This window comes from Carassius auratus, chromosome 9 (assembly GCF_003368295.1).
Source record: "Carassius auratus strain Wakin chromosome 9, ASM336829v1, whole genome shotgun sequence".
NCBI lineage: Eukaryota > Metazoa > Chordata > Actinopteri > Cypriniformes > Cyprinidae > Carassius > Carassius auratus.
Window position 1 is genome coordinate 18,443,458 of NC_039251.1, and position 24,673 is coordinate 18,468,130.

The 24,673-nt window shown below is 36.1% G+C and overlaps 2 protein-coding genes across 2 annotated transcripts in view; both read left to right on the plus strand.

Moving 5' to 3' along the window:
* Positions 1–36: 36 nt before the first annotated feature.
* Positions 37–4,585, plus strand: LOC113108600 (ubiquitin carboxyl-terminal hydrolase isozyme L3-like). Its single transcript, XM_026271802.1, has 9 exons — positions 37–184; positions 354–365; positions 721–849; positions 1,723–1,879; positions 2,016–2,101; positions 2,198–2,245; positions 3,153–3,228; positions 3,391–3,449; positions 3,988–4,585. The coding sequence occupies exons 1-9, from the start codon at positions 143–145 to the stop codon at positions 4,069–4,071; spliced, it is 693 nt and encodes a 230-aa protein (XP_026127587.1). The 5' UTR covers positions 37–142; the 3' UTR covers positions 4,072–4,585.
* A 968-nt stretch (positions 4,586–5,553) lies between these two features.
* The window catches only part of LOC113108601 (LIM domain only protein 7-like), a 45,121-nt gene continuing 26,001 nt past the window's right edge, over positions 5,554–24,673 (plus strand). Inside the window, exons 1-4 of the mRNA XM_026271803.1 lie at positions 5,554–5,853; positions 11,073–11,143; positions 13,815–13,884; positions 17,407–17,513. Coding sequence (XP_026127588.1) covers positions 5,785–5,853; positions 11,073–11,143; positions 13,815–13,884; positions 17,407–17,513 — 317 coding nt within the window. The 5' untranslated portion in view covers positions 5,554–5,784. The remainder of the gene's footprint in view (positions 5,854–11,072; positions 11,144–13,814; positions 13,885–17,406; positions 17,514–24,673) is intronic.

Below are 24,673 nucleotides of genomic sequence, written 5' to 3' on the forward strand. Positions count from 1 at the left end.
TTGACGTCAGGCAAGTGGCTGAGTTCACACATCCGCGCGCACATATTCCATTGAACTTCCTTCTCAGCTCAGCTGTCAGCGCGTCTCGAGGTAGCAATATCATCTTTTTTTATTTAGGATATCAGACAGGGTTTAAACTGAGATGGAGGGCCAGCGCTGGTTACCACTGGAAGCCAACCCAGAGGTATGAATTTCTAACTATCTCACGATTTTTTTGTCGTTAATTCAATTTTATATCGTTCATCGGTTCATTTTTTCATAGACAGCTTTTAGCAGGAACGGTAAGCTGCAGCTCATGTCTTTGATATCATGTTTTAAATCATACTGTTTTGTGTTCTGTGTCTGCTTTTCAGGTTATGAACCAAGTGAGTAGAGGTCTCGACTATCTGGGTGTGTCTAGGATTCAAAACTTGTGCCAAATGAATGAATCAGGTTTATTAAAGCACGTCTGTGTTAAAGCTAATTGCATAAGCTTTGATTTGTTATGTTTATCAGCAATATTGCGCTTCATATCTTGTTTTTAATTTTATGTTATTGGAAGTAATGCAATCTGTATTTTATGTTTCACATTCGTTTATTATTGATATGTTTAAATAGAAACGCTTCTGGAATGTCTAGGCCTTTGTGTGTCTCTCACCATACTCTTCTAACCTCTTTACTAGTCTCATGATATATGATTTGTTTTTAATATGTATGTGTTGTGTTATACCTTTTGTTAAGTTTTTACGGCAACTTGGCTTGGTACCGACCTGGCAGTTTGGGGATGTGTACGGTTTGGAAGCTGAAGTTCTCAGTTTGGTGCCAAGGCCTGTTTGTGCTGTACTTTTGCTCTTCCCTATAACAGAGAAGGTATGACTGCAGTTTGCACCCATAATGACTCCATGTTAGCAAATAAGCTCTGTATTTTGTGGCCCTGGACCACAAAACCAGTCATAAGGGTCAATATTTTGACATTTAGATTTAAACATCACCTTTTGCAACTGGATGCAGCTGTTGCTGGCATCAATTAAGCTTGCAAATTATACCAAATCGTAGTTGTGTAGAATTTATTGAATTTTTTTTTATTCAGAGCTCTTTCTGTATGTGACATGATATATGGTAATTCCCTTTTAATATGTATTTTAAATGGGTGTATTATTTAACTACTTAAAATAAAATGGAACAGGAAAGACTAATAAAATAGAACAGGATCATGAATTGCTCTTCACCATGACCCAAAATACAATGAAATGACTGAATTTGCAGCACCAACACCTCTAATAATATTTATGATGATCTTATCATTTTGTTCTGTTGGTTTGAAGTGATAATCTACTAATAATCATTATGTGGTTCTATAATTAGCGTTAGTGACAATACGAGTTCAAAAACTTGAAGTTTTTTTTTTTAATGAGGGAGGTTAGGTTTCAGCATTCAGCAGGTTTCATCAACACAGGATGTGACAAAAATGGTATTAGTTAATGCAAAGCTGTAGCCAGTTGCATAAACTTAGCATCTATGTTAAGACTCTGGGTAATTATTATTATTATTATTATTAAATTAGACAAATTCTTTGTTTTATGAAACCAACTGTAAAAAAAAATATATATATATATATACATTTTTAATTCCATTGTCAGATGAATAAAGTAACTATCATTCTTACAAATTACTATTATTATTTTACAGTGCGTGATCTGTACTGTTGATTACATTTTAGTAATATCCTTTTCTTCAATGTAGTATGAAACCTTTAGACAAGAGGAGGAGGCAAAAATTAAGGCACAAGGACAAGAGGTGTCCTCAGATGTGTACTTCATGAAACAAACCATCGGCAATGCTTGTGGTACAATAGGGTTAATTCATGCTGTGGCAAACAATCAAAGGCATCTGGAGTTTGGTAAGTACAAGTGTTGATCTTTTTTTTTTGAGGGGGGGGGGGTGATTTCCCATTTTGAAAAATATCACTTATTTCATTTGTAAACAGTTCACAGTGTACTTGTTTGTGGTATGTTCATGACATTATTTTTCTACAGAGCCAAATTCACCGCTTAAGGCATTTTTACTGCAGTCTTCAAAGATGAGCCCAGAAGAAAAGGCTGCTTTCCTTGAAAAAGATGAGGTGATAAAATATGTTTTTGATGCAACTGAATGGCCTCTTAAGGAATGAACTGAACTAAACCTTTATTCATGGCACTGATTTTTTTTATGATTTCAGAGTATCCGAGTAACACATGAGTCAAGTGCTCAGGAAGGACAAACAGAGGTTGGTATTTGCTAAATACAGAGTAGTTGCTAACACGGCATTCAAAATAGCTCCAAGTAGGCCTATTTGCATATATTTTTACGTTTCATCCCACTGATGAACTTTCCATGTGTTGGTGTTTTGTTGAAATATCAGACTTTTGAGATCTGGATCATGTTGAAAATATTTGACTATAAGTTCTCCATTCACAGTGTCTTAAAGAACAAAACAAAAACACAAATAGATATAAAGAGGCCCATCTTATTTTTAAAATAATGAATCCTGAACCAGATTTTGCATATCTGGTTTGTGTGATGCAGATAAAAAAATAATAAAAATAAATTAAGTAAACTTGGCAACTTTTTTTTTTTAATAAAAAAAAAATATATAATGACTTTACATTTGTTAGAAATAATTTTTCCATGCATTATTATTTTATGGTCTCTTTAATCAAAAGCAAAAACTTCTCACCATTGCACTGACATCTTTTAAGACGTGTGCATTGATGTGAGAACGGGACAATAATATATAGCTTCCGGAAATCTGTTACTTACATGAGATTGCAGGAAAATATCGGCAGTTAAACCAAAAAGTCTTGCACTATTTTTTTTTTTCCTCAGTCAAATGTGTACTCGGCGACTGCAGATTTAAAATTAGATTTAGAGTTAAACCAAGAATTAAAACAATAATTATTGCTACAGTCACATCTACACAGTATAACCTTTAAGACTTTTTTCAATCTGGTTTCACTTCTTTCCACTGGACTGAGAGGCTCTTTTAATTTTTAAGGACCTTCTTTTCTCTGAGAACTTTAGTATTCTCATTGTTTTGGATCTCAGTTCAGTTTTTTTTCTTTTTCTTTTTTATTGCTGTTCTAGTGTCATAGAAAAATTCTAACATGCTAACTTTACTCTGCTCACTCTTATAGGCTCCAAGTTTAGATGAAAAAGTGGATTTGCATTTTATTGCCTTTGTAAATGTTGAAGGACATTTATATGAACTGGGTAGGTAAATTAAATTTTACATGATGATTGTTGTCATTGTTTTAGTTGCTTGTCAGTTCTACACACGGAATTTGATGTAAAGTATCAACACCTATACGTAATTATATGCAACACTGTGAAGGGAGATATTACTGGTGTTCATATTTTGTTCATGTGTTTCAGATGGACGCAAACCTTTTCCAATTGTTCATGGGAAAACCACAGAGGACACATTTCTCGAGGTGGGAGTTTTCTCAGTCATGAGCTATAGATTATCTCTAGCAGAGAATTTTTTGTTTGTAGACATTAGCTACGTTTACATGGACAACTTTTGTTTCAATTGGAATGAAATCTTTCTGATTGAGGAAGCTGAATGTAGTGTTTACATGAACGTTAAATAAAGTGATTGGATTAATGTGCAAGTTTATATGTCACAAGCTTCAAAATGAACTTTGATTTTTTTATATGTGCACACTGCAGGGAAATATACTTTTCTCTCTGTTTGCACATTCTATGCTTCTACCATCACTTTTCTTCGTTTTTAAAGAGTTAGAATCTCTGTTTCTGCTGCTGATTAGGAGACAAGGTTCATATGAAGCTTTTTGTCATGCTGCTTCTATTTATCAAGCAGTAAACTTACAAATTCCCATTGCCAAACAAGCCATCTGTGGATGAGAGTATGAAGTGCACAATTTACTTTCTAGGTAGTTTTTCAATCCGATCAACTGTTTAAATGTCTTTACTGCCCCTTTCAATCTGATCTTTTTGTCTGATCTACAGGATTCTGCAGAGGTCTGCAAGAAGTTCATGGCACGTGATCCCCAGGAGCTCCGTTTCACTGTCGTGGCTCTTTCCAAAGCATAAATGTTCTTGTTATTTTACATAAGAGAAAAACTGCCAATTATTCAGAAGTGCTGAGTACTTTAAACCTTTATAGGTTCAATTCTGACTTTAAATTTTAAAAAAAAAGTTGTTAAAGGTTTTGACCATATCTGACAAAGCAAATGAGAAACGAATTAACTAATAACAAAAAAAGTGTACATGCACACAAAAAAAAATTATCTGAATGTTTACAACTCTCTGATTGAAATAATGTTTGTTTTCATTTCTCCAAAATTATAAAAACTTTTTCTTGATGTTAATGTTAATTAATCTAGTGGTGGTGTTCCTTTTTTTTTTTCTTCTGCCAGAAAATATCCATTTAAAATAAAAGTTCCCCTGATGAATATATAGACTTATATTTTGACACAAAAATGCTCTTTTAACAGAAGTGTGCCAGTGTGTCACTGCATATGGTGTCCTACTTCTAAATGCAGTTTTCTCAAGAATACAGCAAAAATTCAGATGAAACTAAAACAATAAAGAACAAATGTTTTCATCTCGTGGTGTCTGAATTGCTGTAATATGAGTGACAACAGTTAATTCCCTGAATACGCAAGCTATGATTAATGTGCATCTTTTGTTTACATTTATTTCCCCTTCAAAACAGCAATGTTCTCTAAAAATAAATTTGATTTGTAAAAAAAGAAAAGTAATAATAATAATCAATTCAGATTTAATGGTTTTAAAGTATTGAGTATAGTGATAAGAAATATTTAGTTTTGTTTACTGTATTATTTACATTTTAGAGTATGCCTCTTCTTGAATAATTCTGATTGGTCAGTAGCAGCATTCAGTAGAATGAATGAGGACTGTTGTCCAGGGAAAATCAGGAAAGTGTTGCTTATATACTGCAGCTGTGATCTTTCTTTCTCTTTCTTTTTTAGTGAATTTGGTTAATAACCCTATAATAAGTAGATAATATACAGTCAGCTGGTTATTATTGCAAAATGAATGCTGATGGTCATGGTTTGATTGAGTCAATGTTCCTGGACACTGTGGTCTTTGTATTCTCACATAAATAATTTGGTTAAAATAATTTTGTCCTTTTAACCAGATGACCGAAATATATCCCTTATTTACACATTTACAACAGTAGTTACTCGAAAAAAAATGTAAATAATAAATTAAGTAAAAAGGAAGTATTTTAGTTGGATATTGATAAAGAAACAACAACAACCTTTAAATCAAAACCGTCAATTATATAGCTTTAAAAATAATCAAAGTATGCTTAAATGTACTTTACTATTTGAGTACTATCTTACCTGCATAGCCCACTTGTAAACACGTAGGCCTATTTAACTAAATCTACAGACTTGGTGTTTTTTTTTCCCCCAAGTGCGCTTTATTGTGCCCTCGGCACCTGTAATGTAATCTGACAGTGGTTTAGGTATGCATTTTGACGCACTAGGGGGCGTATAAAGTACACAAGGCAACTCTAAAGTTTCTCAGGATCAAGCGGAGATTTAAGTTTTACCCTGCGTCGTTTATAAGGTCCTCGCTCGTTTAAGTTGAATACAAAAAGCGTTTACTTGCTGAATTAATTTAGTAAGAAAACAGTTATAGGATAGTCTTAAAATTATTCAAGCAACGCAACAGGACAGAACGCTCGCGTTTTAATTATACACGCATCTTGCTCGCGTTTTTGGAACGCCTGATTCCATACAGCCTCAACCAGAAGAGCACTTCAAACCGGTGATGGAGTGGAGACCGCAGTCTTCAGTGGTTTATGAAGCTGCTTACTCAGAAGCACAGAGATGGATCGAGGTATAAAACTTTCACACCTGCTCTCATTAAGATAAAGATAGTTCAAGGAAATGATACTTGATACTGCCAAATGAGGTAACCGAAATGAAAAGGTACTGATTCGATTCATTAACTCGTGCTGAATACCCAGACCTGTTGAATTATTCCTGTTTAGAAAATCTGGCAAATAAAATAAAAATAAATCGCGTTGCATATACTCTAGCTAGCCTAATTATTAAAAGTATTATTAAAACTTTGTTTTGATCATAATCATTAGTGCTCATATTTGTAACGCTTTCAGCCTGCTTTTCAGTTTCTTGTCATTTACTTTTGCTAAACGCTGCATTGGCAGTTGTGTGTGTGTGTGTGTGTGTGTGTGTTTGCAGTAAACATAGCTAAATGTGTAGCCTATTTATGTGGATTTTTATTTAACCTAAATAAAGGTTACATTTAGTGTAACATTTCTGGTAGCCTACCCTGTCACACTTTATATCATTGTCAAAATGACAATTTATTTTGATTATTTGTTTCTTTGAACACTGTTATAATGATTATTATTTATATATTTTTAGTTAGATTAATTTTTATTATCGTCTTGTCCACAATCAACAACCAAATTTTTGATTCTCATGAGGACAGTAAAAAGAAAGTCATGCAAGTTTGGAACGATGGAAAGTAAATGAAGGCAGAATTCCATTTTTGAGTGCACTATCCCTTTGAAGCTCTAATCTATTTTCTTTTTCTGTCAAGGTCACTGTGGCAAAACAAGCAGTCCTGCAAATATTTTCACATGCTTTATTCAGTTTATCCAACTAAACCTTCAGGAACGCACTTAGTCTAATGCACAAATGATTAGGACTTTCCTATCCTTGTGAATTCCCTTCTCTGCGGGTGATGGCAGGGCCAAAGCACTGGCTGTAACTGAGCAAATATTGTTCTTAATTCATGAGGGGTGAATCTGAATGCTTTCAGTGTGACATCAGTCTCTCACACATGCACACTGGTGCATTGTCACAGGCGGTGGACCTTGGCAGGGCAGTTTGACCCCAATGCGATTGCTCCCCTGCAAAGGAAGGTGATGTGCTGCTTAGTATCCCATCTGAATGACTTAACGGTTTGTCATGCGTGAGGACGCACTGAGCAGTGCTGGAGTCTGAGTGTAAGAGTGTGTGGGGTGTTATAGTCAGCTGAATGATCTGGAGTTTGTCACATGTGCTCATTCTTGCACCAGGCACCCGGTCTGTGGGCAGAGACATTCCTGTTTTTCCTCCTGGGTAGTTCTCAGCTTGTTAAAGTCAAACCCAAAATTAGCCACCCTTCTGAAGTTGCTTGGTATATCTAAGAGTAGAAAGTTGGCAACTGGGGCTAAGTTATTCTTGTTGTGAAATAATATTAAATACGTAAAAAAAAGTTTAAAGTACATTCATTATACATTTATAAGTTAAATATTTAATCTCACTTAAATTTACCGATGATCACTGAATGGTTATTAAAGTTGAGGTAATTGTGCGTCATCTAATTTTAAGTTGTAAAAAGTTTTGAGAAGTTTTTGAAAAAAAAAAAAATTGAAAAGAAAAAAAGATTTCAATAAAACATCTATCAGTTATACCGGTTGTTCTTTTTAGCCTAAAATGACCCAAGAGCATTTTCGATATTTCTTCATGTTCAGCAAACCCTACTTGGTCAAAGGGATTAAAGCACTTTGGCACAATTAATGATGTGCAGCATTCCGTGTGTCCAAACAGCTTGGAATGCCTCACTGCTCCTTCATGAATGAACAATAGCTGTGTGCAAAAGTGCAGCTGAATAAGAATCAAGTCTTACTTCATCGAAACTGGATATTTAAATCAGTCTGATCACAATGTGAGGTTAGAGAACAAATAATAAGTATTGATTTCTTCTTCCTTTTTTTATTTTCTTTCAAAATGTTTAATGGATGCATTTATGTTATCAAAATACATTAAAACAGTAATATAGTGAAACATGATTAAAATTTTTTTTATATATTCCAATTATGATATTTTTTAAAACGTAATATAGTCCAATGATGGGTAAGCAAAATTTTCAGTAGACATTTTTCAGTGTCAAATGATCCATCATAAATCACTGCAATTTGCTAAATTAGTGCTCAGGAAACATATTTTTATTATTATCAATGTACTGGTTTTTGCATGGTTATTTATGTGGAAACCGTGATATTTAATGCATTATTGCTGAATAAATAATACATTTATTTATTTATTTTGTTTTACAATACTATATTCTTTTATATTTAATATTTCCTACCCCATACATTATAGAGGATTGCAGTAATGCTAGTTATTTATGTGTGTGTTTGTGTGGGTGTGTTATTTGTTAATTGGTTTTGTAAGTGATTTGTTCAAGCTCCCAAATTGTTGTTCACCTGCTACAGACTCCGAGATCTGTTTCAAAAACAAAAAGCTGTCACGGACATTACAATGACAGGAACAGCAGGGGTCAGGATTTCATATGTCATTGAACTCTGATGTTACTACAGACACCTTGCTGTGTGAATGTGCTCCATATGATTAACCTCTTGTCTCTTCACACTCCATATCTGTGAGGGTTTGTAATGGTTACATAAATCTACATGAAGGGTACAGGAAGTCATTTGTCATTTTGTGCCAAATAACTTGATCTTACAGTCTTGTTCAAAATAATAGCAGTACAATGTGACTAACCAGAATAATCAAGGTTTTTAGTATATTTTTTATTGCTACGTGGCAAACAAGTTACCAGTAGGTTCAGTAGATTGTCAGAAAACAAACAAGACCCAGCATTCATGATATGCACGCTCTTAAGGCTGTGCAATTGGGCAATTAGTTGAAAGGGGTGTGTTCAAAAAAATAGCAGTGTCTACCTTTGACTGTACAAACTCAAAACTATTTTGTACAAACATTTTTTTTTCTGGGATTTAGCAATCCTGTGAATCACTAAACTAATATTTAGTTGTATGACCACAGTTTTTTAAAACTGCTTGACATCTGTGTGGCATGGAGTCAACCAACTTGTGGCACCTCTCAGCTGTTATTCCACTCCATGATTCTTTAACAGCATTCCACAATTCATTCACATTTCTTGGTTTTGCTTCAGAAACAGCATTTTTGATATCACCCCACAAGTTCTCAATTGGATTAAGGTCTGGAGATTGGGCTGGCCACTCCATAACATTAATTTTGTTGGTTTGGAACCAAGACTTTGCCCGTTTACTAGTGTGTTTTGGGTCATTGTCTTGTTGAAACAACCATTTCAAGGGCATGTCCTCTTCAGCATAGGGCAACATGACCTCTTCAAGTATTTTAACATATGCAAACTGATCCATGATCCCTGGTATGCGATAAATAGGCCCAACACCATAGTAGGAGAAACATGCCCATATCATGATGCTTGCACCTCCATGCTTCACTGTCTTCACTGTGTACTGTGGCTTGAATTCAGAGTTTGGGGGTCGTCTCACAAACTGCCTGTGGCCCTTGGACCCAAAAAGAACAATTTTACTCTCATCAGTCCACAAAATGTTCCTCCATTTCTCTTTAGGCCAGTTGATGTGTTCTTTGGCAAATTGTAACCTCTTCTGCACATGCCTTTTTTTTAACAGAGGGACTTTGCGGGGGATTCTTGAAAATAGATTAGCTTCACACAGACGTCTTCTAACTGTCACAGTACTTACAGGTAACTCCAGACTGTCTTTGATCATCCTGGAGGTGATCATTGGCTGAGCCTTTGCCATTCTGGTTATTCTTCTATCCATTTTGATGGTTGTCTTCCGTTTTCTTCCACGTCTCTCTGGTTTTGCTCTCCATTTTAAGGCATTGGAGATCATTTTAGCTGAACAGCCTATCATTTTTTGCACCTCTTTATAGGTTTTCCCCTCTCTAATCAACTTTTTAATCAAAGTACGCTGTTCTTCTGAACAATGTCTTGAACGACCCATTTTCCTCAGCTTTCAAATGCATGTTCAACAAGTGTTGGCTTCATCCTTAAATAGGGGCCACCTGATTCACACCTGTTTCTTCACAAAATTGATGACCTCAGTGATTGAATGCCACACTGCTATTTTTTTGAACACACACCTTTCAACTAATTCAACTAATTGCCCAATTGCACAGCCTTAAGAGCGTGCATATCATGAATGCTGGGTCTCATTTGTTTTCTGAGAATCTACTGAACCTACTGGTAACTTGTTTGCCACGTAGCAATAAAAAATATACTAAAAACCTTGATTATTCTGGTTAGTCACATTGTACTGCTATTATTTTGAACAAGACTGTATATATTATCTGTTATATTATGTATACATACCAGTAATACATAATGGACATTTTTTGGCTGTATAAGAACTTATTAGTTATCTCAGTTTTGAAAGCTTTAGATCAGTGTGACAGGGGATACAAAATCCCATTTGAGATAATCAACCTTAAGTTGCTTTGTAACTCGATCTAGTACGAGGATCATAGTATTTGTCCACTCATTATTTCTGTCCTTGTTTTGTTCAGCAGACATAGAAAGTGTCCTTTGAAGTTCTGCTTCTAAAAGAGAACAACTGCAGTTCAAATCTCACAGTCAATACTGATCTCAACAACAGACTTCAGGTTATTGATAAGTGGTTATGCTTTATTGACATCTCAATATTTTTCTATGGCCTACTTTTTTTTTCTTTTCTTTTTTTTTTTTTTTTTAAGTTAGCTGAGGTTTTCTTAAATGTTATGTTTTCTAGAACAGTAGCACATTATAAAACATACTTGCTAGCTAAATGAGCATCTTTGTTTTTACTGGCATTCAGACTTGGAAATTGAAAACATTTTTGTTCGGAAAAAGGGCTTTACTCATAGATTATGTTATACGAGGTGTGGAGCAACAGGGCTCACATTGTAACGGTGTAGACTGAGGGTATAAACACAACATAAATGCTTCCCTGTGTGTGAGCAAAAACAATGGGCTGCCTGCCCTCTGTGTCCTGCTTGAGATCATTGGAAAGGCATGAAACTGTGTGTAGAACTGTGACATTCCTCCAGATGCTCTCGTTCCTTGTGGTTTGGCCGCTGGGCTCCAGCCCTGATTACTGAATAACCCACGATTCTCCAAAAGAGGCTGTGTTGTTGTACTGGTGTGTTTCTTGGACTTGCAGCTTGGAAGAACAACTTTCCTCTCCTTTCCCTGGACAGAACCTTCCCACTTACTGGTTCTTAGTGCTTCCTGTGTTTGTCCTCGTCTCGCAGGCAGTCACTAAGAAGAAGTTTGTGAGCAGTAATTTCCGGAGTTCTCTGGAGAATGGACTTCTGTTGTGTGAGTAAGTAGAGCTGTTTTTACTTCTCTCATTTTTCTATGGTTTTCTTGTTAAATGCATGAAAAGATTTCTGATATACCTTTCATAAGTGCTTTTAATAATAGCTATTGCATAACTCCTTCATGCACACAACATAATGTAGTTTAATCGGGTCTTAAATGGACAGTTAACCCAAAAGTACAAATTCTGTTATCATTTTCTTATCCTCATGTTCTTCCAAAACTGTATGATTTATTTCTTCTGTAAAAAAAAAAAAAAAATATATATATATATATATATATATATATATATATATATATATATATAATATTGTGGAATGCTTTAGCTGTTTTTGTCCATACAGTAGAAGTTAATGGTGTCCAAAAGTTTTGAGCTCCAAAATGTGCATAAATGTACCATAAAAGTAATCTATGCTACATGTCCTTGAACAAAAAGATCCCTTTTTATGATGTAAAAAGCAAAAAAATAAGGGATTAGACCTGTTCAATATAAAATCAAATCAAAGCATTGATCAACTCATGGATATGCATGCCTAAATCTAATGTGGCCATACATCATTCATGTTAACTTTTTACAGTTTCTTGTAATTTTTTAACCTCATTGACTTTCATTGTATAAACAAAAACAGTTAAATCGTTCTTCACAATATCTTCTTTTGTGTTTTGTTGAAGAAAACAATCATATGGATGTGGACATTCATTTTTGAATTTGAACTATCCAACCTAGGCAGGTGAAGGTGAAATCTGGCAGCATGTTATTTTGTTAGTTGTTGTTGTTGTTTTCAGAACTTCAGAAATGAAATGTCTGCTGAGTGGCACTAAAAGGTTAATGCTATATCGCTTTTGAAAATAATGTACACCAAACTCAATCCTAAACTAAATGATGGTGTTTTTAAAAGCAAGTGTAATATTAAAACATGTTTGCTGAAGCAACCATGCCATTTTAGCTTCCTTCTACAAGTATTTTTGAGCTTTTTAGAATGACTTGTGTTTCATTAAACTCATACTCCACATCACAAATGCAATGCTGTACCAGGGGAGCTACCGAGCAAGTTTACTATGTCAGAAAAGCTAAACATATGGAAATGGAAATGTCAGAGAGAATTTGTTTGCAATTTATGCACTGTGTTTGAGATCATAATATAGTGTTGTACAAGGAACTGAATGAAAGTAAGTCTACCCCCTGCAAATCACTTTTTCAACTTTTTTTTTTTTTTTGCACAAATATAGGTACAGCAGGCACATTTTCCCATTGAGCTTACTGTATGTTGCACAACCTATCCTTTTAACTTCTTTTTATATTATGCTCTGCAACAATATTTTACCTGTTGGTTGAAATGTGATGCAAGATAACCTGAACTTTATCGTGTGGAATTTGCATCGAAGCTGTGTGTCATTTAATGTGCATTATGCCATGCAGCTATTTTTAAAACATATCATTTGTACCCGGCTGCCACAGTCACACTCTGTTCCATCCCAGGAAGCATTAGTAAGCCCAGCAGAGAAAAACAACACGGATGGCAGAGCATTTAAAAGGACAGCTGGGAAGAGGTGATCCATAGTGCCAGCTACTCTAGCAGGGTTCAGAAACCTGAGCAGGGCAGAGTGCAGGCACATAGGGATTGGCGGCACTCAGGCCTCTTCTGCAGCAGCTCTGTTGTGCTGTTTATGTAGAGAGAGCGCTGGGTGTGACATGCTGCAAGCTCAGGGATTTCAGCACATTTCTGAACCTGACTGGATGGTTCTGGGGCAGTGCGTGGGCTGGTCTGACATGCAGGTGTCAGTCAAGTGACTCAGCAGACTAATTACCACAGTCCGGTGCAGAATCTCACCGTCCTACTCCTGCACTCTCATGCTGCTCTCTTTCGGTCTGTACTAAGCTATTAGCTTTGCCATTTCCACATGAGTGGACAAATGCACACATTACCTGAGGATACTGTCACTCTGGATCTCACATATAAACAAAGGCTCCTGTGAAACTACCACTGGGGTCGACATAGCAAAGTCTTGACTAAACTGTTTAAAGAGTTCATAGATGTGGTAACAGGTTTTTCAGTGGTTGCGCAAGGATACATTTTTTTTACTGTTTTAAAGATCACAAACAGGGAAGATAATTCCTGCACTACATATTGTTTAGAAAAATTGCAAATCTATTATTTCAGAAAGAGTTCAACTAAAAATTTTAATTCTGTCATCATTGATATTTATTTAACCTTATGTCATTTCAAACCTGTATGACTTTCTGTGGTTAAATAAATTCAAGTTATTTTACATCACTAAATGAGAATAGATACACTGTATGAGACAGATCATTAAAATGTTAATGTCTGTCTCTCCCTTTATTACACATATCTCAAACAGCTAGAAATCAAATTTCTCACATATTATATTTCATGTTCATCCCTCCTTGTTAGCTATCATCTGCACGCCTTTTTATTTTCAATGTTTAATGTGCATTTCTCCAAACCAGGTTTTCACAAAAAACTATGCTTAGCATACTTAGAGGCTATTGACTGATGTCTGTTTCCACAGAGAGTTGTTTGTATTTTCTTCAGGGCATTAGATGGCTTTGTAAACTGAAGCCAGATGGTCAGAATTAAAGGAAGCCATAAACTGGCAACCAACACATGATAGAATTGTTTCTGTTGACTTTAGCTCTGTTTTTCTCTTTCTAGTCTAATAAACAAGATCAGGCCTGGCGTCGTCAAGAAGCTAAACAGGTTATCCACACCTATTGCTGGCCTGGTAAGTTTTATTTTTTTAACCGTTATTATTATTTGTACTTTGACATGCATATATTATTTGAGCTGTAGTATTTCACCTTGGCTAAGAACCTTAACTCTTACAAAGAAATTTGAATGATTTACAAGTGCATGGGTGGTAAGTGTTTATCATTTACTTATACTTGGTATTTGTTAGGAATCACTTGCCTCCGAACAGTAAGCATTGTGATTTTCTTTTTTCCATCAAGAACAATCCATATGCATGTGCATTTTTTATTATTATTGTTGTTTTTTTCTGAGGACTTTTTAATTCAAGAGCATAGGGCAGTTGGATGTGGGCCTAAATTAAGCTGCTTTTATTAAAGCTGTTTTGGCCTAATCTATGCAAAACATGCTGATTTATTTCCCATTGTCTTTTCAAACTCTTGACCCAGGTAAGCTTAGATAAGCATCTGCATGTCCAACAGCATCACAGTGGTATTTCCATAAAATGCTTCCAACCCCAAAAACCTACCAAGCACAGCCTAAACTCACAATTGAGGGTTTACATGGCAAGGGATAAGCAAAGGCATGCAAAGAAAAACACATAGTTTGGAGTATATTTTAGTTTTGCTAAATACTGCTGAGCCTGTAAAGTTTGTCCATAAGAAAGCTGTTTCTGACCTCCCAGCAAACCGTAAGATGCAAAAAAAAAAAAAAAAAAAAACAATGCTCTCATCCAGCTATGTTTATGACTGATGAAAGACATTTTTCCACCGGATGAAAGGCTCATTCAAGGCTCTGAAATCTTACCAGCGCCATTATCGTTCCTTCTGGCTACTTTGCTTTTGTTTGACACAGTTTAATTTTAATACGGAGGATTTATATTTTGTTAAATCAAGGCTCCATTAGTGCAAGAGCGGAAATCTCTGGTTTTGTGGACTGTGTAGTGACTCTGGCTTTGGCTAAACTCTGCTCAGGGTTTGGCTTCGGCTGATCTCTGGATCACTTTCCCATAGTTCCATTCAAACCTGGAGCCGTGGTTTACCCCTGCGTATCCCTGGATAGCTGATCCTCCTTTTAACAATTTGAAGAGAGGAAGCCTACACTTGTGTGGCATGCTGGTCGGCCACATTAGAAAAGTCATTCTGGCAGAGCTTTGGCCTGAGGTTTAGCAGAGAGATGCCTCCTTAGAGCATAGCCCTTCATAAACCCCCCACAATTAAGCTGGATGGATATATTTGCAACGACTCTCACCGCTTTGAAAGGAGAATTGGCAGAACTGATTATTTGAATAGAATTTTCCACAGGCCACCAGGCTTGTTAGCTCTTAAAAGGGAGCATTTAAGCATTTATATTTTATTATTTACTTTTATGAAACCCATAATTTGAAAGTGTTCAATTTTTAATGAACTGGCACATTATTCCCTGTTTACCATAATTTTTTACTGAAAACAACATGTTTCATATGAGAACTTAATCTATGCTGACACACTTTTCACACAAATGTACTTTAGATTAAAAACATATCACCAGTAATGCCTGTGCAACACGTTGCTGGATAACATATGAATGTATGGTATACAACACCTCCCAATTCCTAAATCATAATTAATCAACCAGCCAGCATTTACAAAACACTGTTTGACAGATGGCTTGATAGTTTTGTCAGAGGACTGTAATCACTAAATGAGAATTTCTGGCAGGATTATGTGCACTGACTGTAAAGTTAAAGATTCTTTCGCCATCATTATGTCTGCATGATTTGGTTCTTGAGATGAATTCTAATATGCTAACTAAATGAATGTTACAACTTTCTTATTTGAATTAAAGGAATTTTTACTATGCATCTGGTTTGACCCAAAGCTATGCAATTTTCAGATGCTACTGTATTTCTTTGCTAACGGTATCGATTTTTTTATTTCTACTTATTTACATTCAGTAGGCTGATTGTTATCTTTTTTTTTTTTTTTTGCTAAAATCCCTTTCACTAAAAAGTTAATATAAATGTATGTAGTCTATTAATTTATTTTTCGTAATACTTTATATATTTATATAAGTGTGAAATTTTAACCCAAATCCATGTACATTATGCTGATTGTAGCAGCCTTGCTTAGGCCCCTTGTTCAAGGACACAAAAGTTATAGATCCAGTGTCACATATAGCTGGGATTGAACCAGTAACTGTTTTGTTGTATGAAACCTAATAACTACACCTAAATTTTATAAATTTGAAGTATTCTGCTGTGACAAAGTGATATTGTTATAGGTAGAGGAATCTGAAAGACTCCAACCAGTGATTATGTCATTGTCCCAAAGCTATCTGTGCAAAATTCTTAACACCTAATAATGGTTTGATTTACATGTCCTGTTAAGGAATTGTAGGTCATTCTAAATTCCATGTAAAGGTCTGTTTGTTCCTAGCCACCTGCTCCAAGACATTTAGCGTTCAGGTATTCAGGTAAACAGGTGACTAGCGGAAATAGATATTTTGCATAAGTCTAGGTTAAGGGTTAAGGACACAGATCAAGCTATTGGAGTGTGCGATAATTTGTATGAGGAACAGAATGCTAAGAGACATCTTGTTGACATCCATTTTATGTATTTCAGACACCCATTTGTAACCTTTAAACACTGATGAAATGTGCTTCAAAAGATACTTTGACCCTCACACACGGTCAGGGTGAGACCTTTGACTCTGGATTGAACAGTTTAAGCAAAGAGGTGATTCAGATGTGCAGCTCCTCATTGCCATCTGCTAATAAGCATGTTTGCTGTTTAAATATAGACCAGAGCACCCTGTGATTATTTTAGAGCAAGCGGTAAAGCAGAAAAAGGGTGGGCTGCATGCTCTGAACATCTCAACCAGATGGCTGATCGAATCTAATTGAAATTATATCTCAACACAACATCAGTGCCGTGATAGTCTGCATTCATCAACATACCGGATGTGTATGTGAATGCACACACACAATCTCAAGTTTCCTTTATATTTAAGCATTTCCCTACCCACCCAGTAAACGATTTTAACACTTGCTAGGGGGAAATAGTTTGTCGTTTCAGTCACCTGTGTTTCATGGCAACTCGGTTTCCAAAATAATCCACCGCCCTGAAGATTCCTCAAATATTCTGCTGAGAGATTTGAGTGGCGGTTTCTGGGTGTGAAAAGGGAGAGTATGATTTTAGTTTATATGTTTGTGCACATGTAGGTATGTGTCTGGGTTAGTCTAGAGCAAGTGAAAAGGGAGAGTGTGTGTGCGTGTGACTGCCATGCATGTGCGGGGGAGGGGACTAGTGGCGTTGACACTCTGTCATGTTTTTGCACCGCCCCGAGGCCAAACTCCTGCTCTCACAGGTACTGTCACAGATCAATCGGTGATGTCCCTGCCTTCATTCTTTGCTCTTGTGGTGTCACTTTTTATTTGCCACCTGCCCTCTTTCGTCTCCTCCCACTGCTTCAGCTCACTGGACTGAACTTTGGATGCAATGATTTCTAGACTGCGTGTGCCAAAGAGTTCCCATATGACTTCTAACTCACAAGGTGGACACATATTCTCTGTCGGCAGGACAACATCAGCCTCTTCTTAAAAGCCTGTGCAAAGCTTGGACTAAAAGAGGCCCAGCTTTTCCACCCAGGAGACCTTCAAGACTTCTCTACACGTGTGACTGTCAAGTAAGTTTTGGTTTTCTCAACTTACAATGTTCAGTAATATGCTTGACCCTTTGCCAATGTGCAAATAGCAGTGGTTTAGCTGCAACAGAATGTGTCCAACCACTGTTTATGGCTCACTCGATGGTAATTTTGGCAGATCTTATTGTCCTCTGGTCTCATATCCACATACTTTGGTAAAACAGGCTTGTATTACCAAGCAAGTTATTTCAATTCATTGTATGAGACTCCATTCGAATTTTTTATAAATTTATGGGACGTGTTGTGGTTGTTGATATAAAAGCTTTGCAACATTTATCATACAATTCCCGGCTTGCTTTGTTTGTGAAAATTAATTGAATATTAAATGAAAGTCATGAATTAGATATGCCATTTTTTCAAGTGAAAAATGAAAGTTAGAGAAGAGCCAGTAAATTAAGCTGATCAGAGGTGAGTCGTAATGAAACTATAATCTGATCTTAAAACAGCAGAAATCACCCTCATCAGTGAAGCATAAACTCTCACAATTGCTGAATCAGAATCTGACAGTTGGCTTGTGGATGTGTAAATCCGAGATAAATAGAGATTAAGGACTTTTTGCATGTGTGCTGTGGGTGAATTTGCCACTCGCATGTGTTTATGTCATGTGCAAGCTGCAATCATGCTATATTGTTGTAGTTTCAATGTTTTGGCTCAGCCCATACCTGTGACCAGGGTGGAAAAATATGGCATGTTGATCAACCTGTTCATATTCTCACAGGTGTGTCTTGTATGGTTACGTCGTGAGATCTGTCAGTCCAGCTCTGACATGTTCATCAACACAAAAGCACTCTGATATTTGCAAACAAAACCACTAAGAAGTACTGGGCTATTATATTTTACAAGTCACTTAAATGAACTAGAACATTTGTCATTCAGGTTCAAATCAAAGGTTCACAAATATAATAATTCTGTTATCATTTACAGGTGCATCTCAATAAATTAGAATGTCGTGGAAACTCAAATTGTGAAACTCGTGTATTACATAAATTCAGTGCACACAGACTGAAGTAGTTTAAGTTTTTGATACTTTTAATTATGATGATTTTGGCTCACATTTTTGCTCACAAAAAACTCAACAAATTTGGTGAATATGGTGACATGCCAATAAGCTAATCAACTCAATACACCTGCAAATGTTTCCTGAGCCTTCAAAATGGTCTCTCAGTTTGGTTCACTAGGCTACACAATCATGGGGAAGACTGCTGATCTGACAGTTGTCCATAAGACAATCATTGACACCCTTCACATAGTGGGTAAGCCACAAACATTCATTGCCAAAGAAGCTGGCTGTTCACAGAGTGCTGTATCCAAGCATGTTAACAGAAAGTTGAGTGGAAGGAAAAAGTGTGGAAGAAAAGATGCACAACCAACCGAGAGAACTGCAGCCTTATGAGGATTGTCAAACAAAATGGAATGTGAGTGAACTTCACAAGGAATGGACTGAGGCTGGGGTCAAGGGATCAAGAGCCACCACACACAGACGTGTCAAGGAATTTGGCTACAGTTGTCGTATTCCTCTTGTTAAGCCACCCCTGAACCACAGAAAACGTCAGAGGTGCCTTATCTGTGCTAAGGAGAAGAAGAACTGGACTGTTGCCCAGTGGTCCAAAGTTCTCTTTTCAGATGAGAGCAAGTTTTGTATTTCATTTGGAAACCAAGGTCCTAGAGTCTGGAGGAAGGGTGGAGAAGCTCATAGCCCAAGTTGCTTGAAGTCAAGTGTTAAGTTTCCACAGTCTGTGATTATTTGGGGTGCAATGACCATGATGTTGGTGTGCTCGGCTGACCAGCAAACTCACCAGACCTGAACCCCATAGAGAATGTATGGAGTATTGTCAAGAGGAAACTGAGAAACAAGAGACCAAAAAGTGCAGATGAGCTGAAGGCCACTGTCAGAGAAACCTGGGCTTCCATACCACCTCAGCAGTGCCACAAACTGATCACCTCCATGCCACGCCGAATTGAGACAGCAATTAAAGCAAAAGGAGGCCCTACCAAGTACTGAGTACATGTACAGTAAATGGACGTGCTTTCCAGAAGGCCAACAATTCACTAAAATATTTTTTATTGGTCTTATAAAGTATCCTAATTTGTTGAGATAGTGGATTGGTAGTTTTTTGTCAAATGCGAGCCAAAATCATCACAATTAAAAGAACCTACTTCAGTATGTGTTTCACAATTTGAGTTGAATATCTGAAATAAATGAACTTTTCCACAACGTTCTAATTTATTGAGATGCACCTGTATATACCCTTATGTCATTAAAATCCTGATTTTGTCTTCCATTGAAGAAAAAAGGAGAAATTTTGAATAATGTGCTGGTCGCAGTTACTGTGGATGGGAACTTAAAAAAGGAAGTAAAGGACCATAAAATTATAATAGTAGTTTGCTTTACTTGTACGCTGTTCATTATTCATTTGAATATTTTTAATTATTTATATTAATTATGCAAATTACTTCAGTGTGTTTTATAAGAATTAAAAAATCCCAACATCCCTTTGTTTAATAGCAATGTAATTTGAAAGAGCTTTATATACATTTCCTGTTTTAATTTCATTTTCGTTAAAATTTCAGCTTTTTCCTTTTCTTATACTTCATGCAGTTACAATGAATAGTAACTAAAGCTTTCAAGTTTCAAAAAGGTAGTAAAGGACCATAAAAGTATAATAAAAGTAGTGTGCTTGACTTGTGCGCTATTTTCCAAGTCTTCCAAATAGCTGTGACTAACAGATCGGTCATTCACTAAAAATTTTCTTCATCAGTGGTTTGTTAACCGTATCACAATGAAAACTAGATCAGTTCAGTTTGTAAATTAATCATTCAGACCGCTTTTATGACTTGATTCATCAGTTTCACCAAAATGATTCATTCATGAATTGGAAAACACTACTACTCCTGTAAGCTCTTACGAATTGTCATGAACCTGGCAAGGAAAATGTTGAATGTCAAGTTTTTCAGTGAATAACGACTTGAGGTCTGATCCTCATATAAACTCATTATATGACCTCAGAAGATTTAGAATGAAATACACCATACAAGTCAGTCTGAACCACATTAATCATAATTTTTTATTGTTGTTGTCATTTTGGAGCTCAGTTCTCATTCACTTCAATAAATGGAAAAAAAAGAGTTCTAACAATATTATGCAAGATGAAAAAACAACATGAACATTTTTATTTTTATGTCTACTATTCAGTGGATTGTCTGCAACTGATTTTCATCTTGTTCCTGTGTTTTCTCATAGTTGATCCTTTTGTGTACTGCTTCATTTGACTAAGGTGTGTTCAGCTCTGGCTTGAACTAGTCAAGCACAAATTATTGGTGTGTTTGGACCATTGTGACTTATCAAAACCATATCACGTCACATCCAAATTAGTAATGATTCAAATATGAAAAGTCAGCCTGCCCATATTGATAAGACTGCTTTGAATATGACAAGGGAGAGCTGGAAATTTCTGCCTGTCGCGTCATTGTTACTTCAGCTGAAGTGAAAGCGCCGTCAGACGCTGAGATTAAACAAAGCGAGCCTTGCTGCATGAAGGTTACCATGCCACACCCTCACTGCCATGCCAACCGTACGGAGGCTCTGATTAAACAGGACTCGTCCAATCCCTATAGGCTATCATTATAATCACTTACTCCACTTGTTAATGTCTGAGGGTGTGGGTGAGGGTTTATCTGTGTCCACTGACAGGCATTTGTCGGAAAGGTTCCAGGGGTCCTAATTTTAGAATTGAAAGGTCAATTTTTGACACTAGACGAAGTGCAGCAGTGATATGATTCCTGACTGTTGCTTTTTATAGTTTGTTTTCTCCTTCATTCTCCTGGTGTAACTTTACATCTTCAGGAACATGTTTGTGTTTACTTGATTAACTCGTTAATGGTTTTGGCTTGTGTTCTCTGTTGTGGTTTGTGTAGGCTGCGCAGTTTGCATATACTAACTGTAAGCTGGTCAAGAATTAGACTCGACCTACTCTGCACTGCAGTCCTACTGTGATATATAAAAGCTTTTTTTACCCGACCCTTGCCAAATCATTTGAGCAAATGCCATGCATTTTTCGCTTTCTGAAGCGATACATTGTTTGTGCCACTTTCCAGCTTCAATGCTCTTTCACCGACTGCTAATACAGATGGCAGTAAACATTCTGCAATGTGAGGGCATAATTTGTACGCTACATTTAAGTTCTCTGATCTCTCACAGTGATCTGAGGTTTACAGCCCTTGTGGAGTTTGACGCCGAATGTTCACAGTCACACAGAAGGCAACGTGAGGAGATATTGCAGCTTATTGCCGACAGGGTTGAGATAAGCAGGGCCTGCATTCATCATTACTCATCAGCCCATGAAAAGCAAGTGTCTCAGAGAGGTAAACAACTCTGGGTCATCTGTCCCTCAGGCAGCCTCTTCCAGCACGACAGCTGCTCATTTCATGGCCTGTTTCAGTCTGCTGATTAACACGATCAATATTTACTGACATGCTGACTAATACAACTTATTTAATTATATATACTACCAATCAAAAGGTTGAGGTTAGTTTTATGTATAGAAAAATTTATAAATTCATAAAATACGATTTATTTTCATGTATTTTTTAAATGCTGTGGTTATTTGGAAAAAAAAGTTCATTATTCATTTGAATATACTAAATGATTTATATTTATTCTGCAAATTACAGTCACTAGTGTGTTTTATAAGTTTCCCTTTGTTTAGTACCAATGTAATTTGAATGAATTTTAATATTCATTTTAGTTCAAATGTAATTTTATTATTTTTTTTTTTTTTTGAGTTATTTTAGTTCTTAACTAAAGAAAATCTTAACTATGACTAGTGGCGGTTCAGAAGGCTTCATCACTTGTCACTGTAGTTGTGTGAACTTTGTCTCTGCGTTTTATCATTGTCTCATCCAGTGAACGTGTTGCCATGTTACTAGTGATTACATAAAGTTAATGATAAAGAATTATATCTCCTCCTACATTCCAGTAGTTTATAGAGTTGTGGAGTTGATAAAACCTCACTTTTTGCCTTCAATCATCGGTTATTGACTTCAAGAGGAGTCATACTGTACATAGCTTCAAATAAGATAGCCAAATTAATAAAAAAAGAAATGTGATCAAAAATGCTCTTGGCTTCATGTAATTTTGTATCTGTCTCAGAGGTTTAACAGGAGTAATACAGTGTGGCATCAACAATATTGTTTTTATTTACCGCCGATATCATCTTCTCATGCACCAGTGCAGAACTGATTCCCAGATAAATGACTTCTCTTCTTTACATGCAGATGGTTTGTTTGAGGCTGCTGGTTATTTTTAGCAATGTGTAAGTGGAATAAATACTGAAAAATTGATATGTTGAATGTTATATTACTTTTTATTAGATTTAAATATACTACCGTTCAAAGGTTTAGTGTCAGCATATTTTTGTAAAACAATGAACACTTTTATTCAGTAAGACTGAAAATGCCATTCTTGTTCAACTGCAATTTATCAATTAAGCAAAACAGCTGTCCAGCATCGATAATAATACATTTTTATTTTTATCAAATAAATGCAGCCTTGGTGAGCATAGAGGACTTCAAAACATAAAAAAATAAAAAAAAAAATAATACTAACACCAAAGTTTTGATGGTTTAACTCCATTTAGACCAGTGAATAAGTACTTTTGGTGCTCTTTTGCATGCTGAAAGTTTAAATGCTCCACTGTTGAGTCGCATTGTTGTGAACTCTGAAGATTTTCATTATAAGAGCTCTGGGAGGTTATTTTGTTATTTTCTCAATGGTGTGCGGCACTGGATGGCATCAGTGGTGTCTGTGACATGAACACTGGTACATTGTGAATTACTCAATTGTCCACACAGACAAACAAGAGCTGCGTTTGTTCGACACGCTCAGCAGGCTAGTGAAAATTATATCTTTACAATGTTTACTTGTGGATTATAGCTGGTGTTTCGGATAAGGATGTATCAAGTCTTTTGGGAGGCATTAAAGCATTCACAGCTGATGCCGCCATTGAAATGTTTATGTTGTATCACAGGGATGTGAGTGAAGACTTTATAAAAAGTAAAGAAAGATTGATGCAATCTGACACGACTTATTATAAGCATTTGTTCATAAAACCAGGAACATTCTTTACCCACTGAATGTTACTGAACTGGGCTGTGAGGTCTTAATATCCCAGCTATGCACACACACCCTCTAGTATTAGGCTTTTAGTATTAGTATGTGTCATGAACCTGCCAGACCATTGTCACTGTGTCATTTTATTGTGTTGCCCAAAAGGGACTGGCAGGTCTTTACCACATTTTTATAGACATGAATCATTTCGATATTAAAGACGGATGTAGCCTTTAAAATTCCAGAAATATGCCTTGGATATTGTGTAACTGAGGGCTGGACTTTGTCCATGTGTAAGTATTTTAGATTATGCGTAGGCAATATTCTATCTCTATTATAGACTGTACTGCTTGTCTGTTTGAGCCTCTGTGGTTTAGACATTGTTTAGAGTGAAACTGCACAGTATCATTTAGAAACTTCTATTGTGTTCTACTTTGACATGACACAATAATCACACATAAAGAAATGGTTTGGTTTCTCGAGAGAGAGACACATTCTAAATGTCTATGTGACTTTCCCACGGACTAGTACAGCACTTGTTTATGACACTTACTGTATCTTCAGGCCCTAGAACTACCAGAAAAAAAGCAGCTTTTGGGAATGTAACTTAGATTCTGAGTTCGTTACACACAAATATTATAGAATGCAGCAGATAAATGTTTTCTTTTGTAGGAATTTAACAGTGCAAGCGTTACTATTTTCTCACAAACAGTCATTATTGCAAACTAATTTTATCTGTTGTCTTGGGAACAGATGGGTGATTATAAGCAATTTGACGCAGTCTTGTACTTGTTTAGACACATTAGTTCAAAGCATTTAAAGTCTGTTGTGTGGATAGAGACCCCATTGAAAGGCATTTGTCTCTAATTATGTCTGACAGTGTTTTGAGTAGAAAAATGAGCTGTTGCAATTGGAATGTTCCAGCCACAGTTCTCTTACTAAACGATGGAGAATTAAGAGTGGCATGAGCGGATGTTAAACACCAGTGCCACTGCTTTTATTTTTAACATAACCCAGTGTTCACAACTTAAAGGGG

Excerpts from the sequence above, each read along its gene's own strand:
- LOC113108600 (XM_026271802.1), top strand. The coding sequence starts at position 143 with ATGGAGGGCCAGCGCTGGTTACCACTGGAAGCCAACCCAGAG. Across the intron at positions 1,880-2,015 it reads TCAAAGGCATCTGGAGTTTG|AGCCAAATTCACCGCTTAAG; the intron begins GTAAGTACAAGT and ends ATTTTTCTACAG. Across the intron at positions 3,229-3,390 it reads AGGACATTTATATGAACTGG|ATGGACGCAAACCTTTTCCA; the intron begins GTAGGTAAATTA and ends CATGTGTTTCAG.